The following is a 7,437-nucleotide window of genomic DNA, read 5'->3' on the forward strand; positions in this document are numbered from 1 at the left end:
CACATATTATTAAACCCTTAAGGTTTTCAAAATGAATATCTCCACCATCCAAGGCAACTTGACCACCACGCTGTCAGACCGCCGAACCGAACTGCTCGCCATGGTATCCGTGTTCACCGTAACCGCGATCATCGGCGTCGCCTTATCAGCGACGCTGTTTTTCACGATTGTTTTGCGCTCGCAGCTGTTCACCGGATCCGGCATCCTCGTCGCTCATCAGCAGCTTATGCACATCCTGCTGAGCGGCATCAGCAACCCTTTCTTTATTGTCGTTGGGTGGGCCGTGTGGCTTGGAGTCCCTCTCACCGGGATCAAATGCACCACCGTGTATTTTGTCTGCGAGGTAAACGATTAGGGACACCACTAGAGAAACTATGGGCAGCGCTACATTACCCATACAGTAGCACATCTGTCAGTGCTTTGGTAACACCATTTCCGCCGATATCAAAAACTTTTTCTTATCGATTCCGCCATACGTCTAAGTTAGTTTCTGTCATACTATTCAATAACTGTACACAGTTTGTTTTAAGGTCTGCACTTTAAGGACCTGCACTTCAGGTCCTTGCAAACACATTTATTTCTACTGCCCTTTTAAAGTTTTACTTAAGTTGATGTCCGTTCTTCTGGCATTTATCCGGGACTTTTATTTCCTTTGACCTCAAAACCGTATTCACAAAGCTACTGTATTAGCATTAGATGGGCTTTACTAAGTACGTAAATGACCTTGATCTAATTTGGTTCAGGTGTGCAGCAGTCTTAACCAGTAGCTGAAAACAATGCCGACCTCTCGTTCGCACGAAGATATCGAACTCCGTTCGTATTTGTGTATTACAGGTAATTATTTGCGGTGAAACCTGGACATCCTTGTTCTTAGCGGTCAATCGCTTTATCGCTCTAATCTATCCACACCATTACCGCCGCATTTCCTCGGCCAAGGCCATTAACGGCTTTATAATCGCGACCTGGTGTATCAGCATCGGAATCAACATACCAGCGCTCCTGGGTATCGGCAGTTTATTTGGATTGCGGCAGGTGGATTGCGGGTTTATCCGGGTGACCAATACCCAAATTTTTAATGCAGCCGGTGCGCTCACTTTGCAATTTCCGCTGGGGTTGCAGGGTATGCTATACGGCATTATTCTAGCCAATCATTACCGGAAAGATAAGGAATCGCAGGCTGCTGCGGCCAATAGAAAGCGCTTTATACTGTTTCGTCTGCTTCTGCTTTCCTATCTCTGGTATGTGGCCAGTTACTTGCCGTTCCTGATTGCCCTGTACGGATTTCCGCGGTTCTTCTTCGCTGATAAAGTCCGCAGCGGCTGGCTTCTTGTATCTCAGCAGATCGGTTACACCGGAAGTCCGGTATGGTGTTAATTTCGTCAGCATTGTGTAACCTCTGTTAAGCATTAATTAATTTGCAGGTGTTCTTGTTGCTGATGAACAAGGACATGGTCAGAACAGCGAGAAGCTATGTTGCACATTTGCTGTGTAAAACAAATTCGGTATCTGTGGCGTCCAGGTCGACAGCGAAACCATCTAATCTGAGTTCTCATATGCGTTAGCTGGTAACCGATTTATTTACACCGTCTATGATAATATGAAGATTCTGCATCATTTTTGAGCAAATACGTTTAAGTATTATTTTGTTTTTCTGACGGCACAATCAACGACACTTTGCCGTGAGAAAATAAACAATTTGCCAGTTCTGGCATGCGTTTATGTACGATCAACGATGTACGATAAGTATTCGTAAGAGGGTTTTCAAATCGATTATTCGAATACCGTACTACCGATCATGTTTATAAGTACCCATTATTATATTCTCGTGCAATGAAGCGTATACTTGTTTGTTTTAATCAATAATTGCTGCATTGTACATGACAAACTCTGGTTATGCCGTTGAGCGACCCAGTGCAAAGATAGATAACCATTGTGATAAATGATCGTTTCTCCTACGTTATACACAACGGAGAATACTGCTGAATCCCATTAATGATCTTTACTGTACACACTCATGATGGATACTGAATCGCTCAAACACAACTTCAGCCGAACGCTGAGAAATCAGCATAGAAAACAGACCTCTTTAGACACGATTAACTACGTGAAGATAGTTCACAACAATTGCATAAACACTTGTTTACCAGTGAACGCAACAGTATACGTACGTGACTGCACGTCACATAACACTCCCTTTCTTGAGTTTGAAGCACTGCAAAAACCGAAACATCGCATCGCTTCGCAAAACAAAGCAGCAGAAATCACATCGCGACTTATCATCTTGGTTCCGTTCAACCGTCGCAGCCGGTTTGCGGGGTTCGCCATTGCCGCCGTTTCTTGTGCCACCACGGCCACGCCCACGGGCACGACCACGTCCACCACGAACACGGCCTCCACGGGCGCCTGCAGCACCTCCACGTACAAACGTTTGCGTCAGCACAGGCGCAGCTGACTGAGTCTCGGGAGGTGTTGATGGGCCGGCAGCCATCTGGAACTCTTGCTGCAAACGGGCAGAGATAGCTCTGTCCACAGCCTGTTGAAATTCACTGGACTGCAGCACGTTTGACACATTTGCTGAACTGACATCACCGGCAGCAGTTTCGTCGTCTTCACTTTGCTTCTGCTTTGCCGAGACTTCAGCTGTCAAAATGACATTTGTGTTAGAACTTGTACGTTCCGAATCAACTTTTAACACTTTGAAACGTGTCAGTAACTCTTCCGGTGTTGTCGGGTTAAGCACCGCCATATGATTACGTAGGCTTGTACTGAGACCGTTCAACAGGTAGCGTACTTTCATTTCGTTTGACATCGCAGTATCGACTTTTTGACAAAGGTCAATGATAGAGTAGTAATATTCAACCAGTCTCTCTTTGTCCTGATTGAATTTGCGATTTTGCAGCTTGTTCTGATAGTCCCACTTCTCATCCTCACTGACAAATTCTGTGAGAAATGCAGTACGTAAAGCGTCCCAAGTCGCAAACGGCTTTCTGAGGTTATACCACTGCTTAGCGGCACCAGCCGTCAAGTAGAACGCAAACCGTTCATTTTTGGTTTTGTCCAGCCAATTCGACATGGTCGCTGCTTCTTCAAACTCCTTCATCCATTCACGAGCGTTATGCTCTGAAGGTTTGAATTTATCGCACTGCAGCGGACCACTTACTGGAGCATCTGTTGCGACCTTTACAAGACTCTGTAGGCCATCAGTAAGTGCTTTAACTTGTGCATCCATATTGGCACTTTCAGTATCATTAACGTCAACGAGAACCGTTGCAGTACGTTCTTGTATATCGGTCAAGAAAGGTGACTGTGTAACTGTTTCAACAAGTGGCGTTGCGTCACTTTCAGGTATAACAGCCGACTGTGTTGAGCTTAATGCAGTGACAGGCTCATCGTCATCTGATATTAATTCTTCATCAGACTTGATTTCGCCCTGGGCACGCCTGACCTTTTTTGGTTTTGGCAATTCGCCTTCTGCAAACTCTGCTTGACCGTCTGAACGCAACGTCCGTCCTCCGGCTTTTTTTAATATGTCAGCTTCTGTATACGGAAAAGTCTGTGTAGCAGCTTTCGAACTTGAAGCTACAGTTAGTGAACTTGCGACAGGTTTATCTGCTGCTGCAGGTGCGACAGACTTATCTGCTTTCTTAGCTAGCGGTTGCGTTGATTTACCGCTTTTGTCGGACATCAACGTCGACAATTATTTAACCAAGAATAGCATTGCAAATAATGTTGGATTGCGCCTGGTGCAGCATGTATCCCAACACGACATTAGCAGTCAAACTACCAGCAGACAGGAGAATTAACAATTGGGTTGACCACGAGCAACAGCTCATCAACTTTCTAATCGGCGATACTATACAGCTCAAAACTTTACACATTTTGAACAAAAGTAGCAACCAGATATTGAACGATATGCGATTCTTTTACGAATATAACATTCAAAAGAACTATCCGCAGACTAACAGAATCACATACCCAAAGCCGCTTCCACCGCCTTCAAACGCTCATTACAGGTGTCGTAAAGATGGGTATAAAATGGATCAATAACGGGAGCCGTCATATCGACTGAGAACAGAAAGGTCACCGGGCTATTACGGTTGCTAAACGCATCCACCCAGGAGCGCCATAATATATGATCGTTTCTCCTACGTTATACACAACGGAGAATACTGCTGAATCCCATTAATGATCTTTACTGTACACACTCATGATGGATACTGAATCGCTCAAACACAACTTCAGCCGAACGCTGAGAAATCAGCATAGAAAACAGACCTCTTTAGACACGATTAACTACGTGAAGATAGTTCACAACAATTGCATAAACACTTGTTTACCAGTGAACGCAACAGTATACGTACGTGACTGCACGTCACATAACAATTGCATAATCAGCAGGACTGTGATTTCATTGCTGTTCACAATCCCTGGATGCAGTTTATCCAAAATTCTTTTTAAGTTAGCGCTACGCGAATTCCGGCAGGAAATACGTTTTTTTTCGTCGATATTTGGTTCCCTGTTTGCACCGTGGAACTCCGAGCACTGGCCAACTTTTCAGACTGAATGAATTCATCTCTTAATTACCAACGAATGGGCCGATTCCTTTGCCCAGACAAGACCCAAACGGGCAATAATAATATTCCCATTATTGTAATATCTGCATCAAATAATTGTAGCTAATGTATTGCATCATGACTGGCTACGTCTTCCTGGGTAGGTAAAAGTTCATATTAGACATAAGCAAAACTGTCTGCGCTTGCAAAAACTCGGACTAGCACTTCTGGCAGTGAGGAGCACCACCGGAAGTAAAGCTGCTGACTTACTTAACTCATCGTTATGTATAAGACCAGTTGTTTAATGTACGACAACCGAGGGTCTTGCGCAGACAGAAGTCAAAGAACCATTAAAATGCACAGTCGGTTCGGTAACTCGACTATGTACATGCACTCATACGATAATCGGCGTCCTGCAACATTAAATTAAATTTGAATATTACCATTAAAGGTGAAAATTTAGGCGTTTAATTATTTCACAAGCAACGTTAACGCTTAATTACCTTTAAAATGTCTGCACACGAATACTCACTTTATAATAATGTTTTGCTATTGCTGATACGGTGATACCGATAGGCGATAGATAATATTGTACAATTTATTAATGTATTGGTCGTGTCCGTCTAGGTACACTGAAGACCAACGTCCACATTCGACAAAAGAAATACCGCTTGCCGAAATACTTTGCAGAAAATTCTGCAATCAAAGTGTGCCATATATGGCAACCGGAAGTGATGTATTTGGGCGATGTACCGAAGAGAATTCATTATTGTACTTGTATGATCATTTAACGTACAGTAGGTCTGCATGAAGGGAAGTGGCCGGTCACATTGTACCAAATTCGTGTGCATGGACGAAATCTTTCACTTTCGCGCACTCCCAAACACATTTTTGCTTTGTTTCATGACAATCTGTAGCCAGATAATTTGCATACATGAGCGTAAAAACCGTTTGTGCGCGCAGAATTCGGTTCGTGAGTTAGGGCTCAATGAAAGATCCAAAAAGTTTAAATGCATTCGGGTGTACCGAAAATTCATTATTTTGTGAAATACCTACTCAAGCGTACTGCTCGTATTCGAAAACATAATTTTATGTCCCTGCACCACGGACTTGAACACATTGCCAATCAAAACCTTCTAGTTTTACGCTAATTTAGCGCAGCCAGCTCCAGACTGGCTGAATTCATCTGGGGCATCGGAAAGCGGTAGCCGGTATCTCAAGGACTGACACTGCTGTGACTATTGCACCTTACAATTTGTGCAAAATTCGCAACAGTGGCATCGTCCAGCCGTGCAAGCAGTAAACACATTCAGAATGGCACCGGTTGTAACAAACACTGTATCAATATGGCAGGTTAAAATTTATTTATTGTGGAATTCCGCATTAATCAAGTGTCTGTAGACTGTAACCTGTGCAAGCAGTGTACTGCAGAACTGAGATCGTGCGCACTGCGTTAGCTGCCTGTTTATGTTACGCGACGGACAAAAACAACCGTCGGAAAACAAACATTTTGCCAACCCCAGCTAGCATGCACGATGTACGATTAGGATGAATCGAGAATTTTCAAGCCGATTGTCCTGCTACTGCTTATGTTTACCATTATTTTATACCTTTCGTGCACTGCCTCGTGTTAATGCTTGTTGTAGTCACATCGCTGTACAAAATGAACTCTGGCCATACCGGTATATCGTTGGCGGGAACAATACAAAGATCACCGTCGTACAATTAAATGACCTGCGAGATTTATAATCGGACCATCATCGCGGTATTTTTTTAGTGATTTTTTCTTAGTCTGTCAAACAAGAATTTTTCAAAGAAAATAATTTATCTTGCGGATGTATTTGATGTTCCTTGTACTGACAGTAAAATGGTTTTGGCAGCAGATGTATGGATTTCATAATCGTAAGATATATGTTACCCCACATGGACTTTCCAGCCGTGTTACGGATGGCATATTTCGTGCCCAATGGGCACCCGAACAAGACTTTTCAGATAAATGTGATCGCTAATTGGCAGCGGTGCGAAGATATAATTCAGATATACGTACAACGTACAGAAAAAGGGAAAGGGGAAGCCAGTATCGCATTGTACATCTCCCATGTGCTGCTGCTGTCTTCTATGGATCTGTACGTCAAGGGTGAACAGGGGATTTTTAAAGCGCTTCATTTAAACCTGTACCTTGATGCAGGTGTACTCCGAAGAATTACATACTTGTTCTCGCTAACTTTTATTTATTGTGATCATACAGTGATGCGAGTATTGTGGAAATGAGTATGCGCTCGTACATGAATGCCCATAGAAATTTTAAAAATTAATAGTTAAAGAGTAGAGTTCACACTTCTGCGTATTACTCATACTTGCACAAAACCCCAGAAACCCGAGAAAACCATCAAAATGTACTACAGATACATGAAAAAGCACACATAAATGTATAAATGTCTGCCAATGTGGGGGATCAGTAACCCAAAAACATATTCTCTCTCGCTAAACACAGGTAAAGGGTCAGCTAACGCAAACTGTGTTTTTTGGATCAGGTCATAACTGCGATTGCGTGTAAAGCTAGGACGTTCTTTATCTAAAGGAGCTCACAGGGTTTCGTTTGCTTTCAAAAAACTTAAACGCGAAATCTGTTGGCTGGTTTGTTTTAGACAAAATCGCACTTGAGCGTAAAATCATTCTAACAGTACGCAGCGAGAGGGATTATTAATTCCGTATATTTTACTATCTTTTCAGCGCTTCTTGATTATCGATAAATCTTACACGATACATCATGCATGTATCGATAGCAGTGCGTAAGTATTAAAGTAGCGCGTTAAAAGCCCCTTTTCAATTATGGCGCGGAAGTCCATACGGATGCCTGATTGAAGCAGTAAAGAGAGGCGGG

At 43.1% G+C, this 7,437-nt stretch overlaps 1 protein-coding gene across 1 annotated transcript; it reads right to left on the reverse strand.

The window, feature by feature from the left end:
• Window positions 1-2,015: 2,015 nt before the first annotated feature.
• On the reverse strand, window positions 2,016-4,367 carry LOC129581271 (uncharacterized). Its single transcript, XM_055472254.1, has 2 exons — window positions 3,976-4,367; window positions 2,016-2,640 (listed from the first exon to the last, which is right to left on the reverse strand). Exons 1-2 carry the CDS (start codon window positions 4,058-4,060, stop codon window positions 2,180-2,182), a joined length of 546 nt encoding a protein of 181 aa, XP_055328229.1. The 5' UTR covers window positions 4,061-4,367; the 3' UTR covers window positions 2,016-2,179.
• Window positions 4,368-7,437: the final 3,070 nt, after the last annotated feature.

This window comes from Paramacrobiotus metropolitanus, unplaced genomic scaffold (assembly GCF_019649055.1).
Source record: "Paramacrobiotus metropolitanus isolate TYO unplaced genomic scaffold, Prichtersi_v1.0 Parri_scaffold0000001, whole genome shotgun sequence".
NCBI classification, from domain to species: domain Eukaryota; kingdom Metazoa; phylum Tardigrada; class Eutardigrada; order Parachela; family Macrobiotidae; genus Paramacrobiotus; species Paramacrobiotus metropolitanus.

Bases quoted from the DNA above. Each gene is read 5' to 3' on its own strand.
- LOC129581271 (XM_055472254.1), bottom strand. From the start codon at position 4,060: ATGACGGCTCCCGTTATTGATCCATTTTATACCCATCTTTACGACACC. The intron at 2,641-3,975 runs GTATGTGATTCT...TCATTTTGACAG, and splicing joins GGCGGTGGAAGCGGCTTTGG to CTGAAGTCTCGGCAAAGCAG.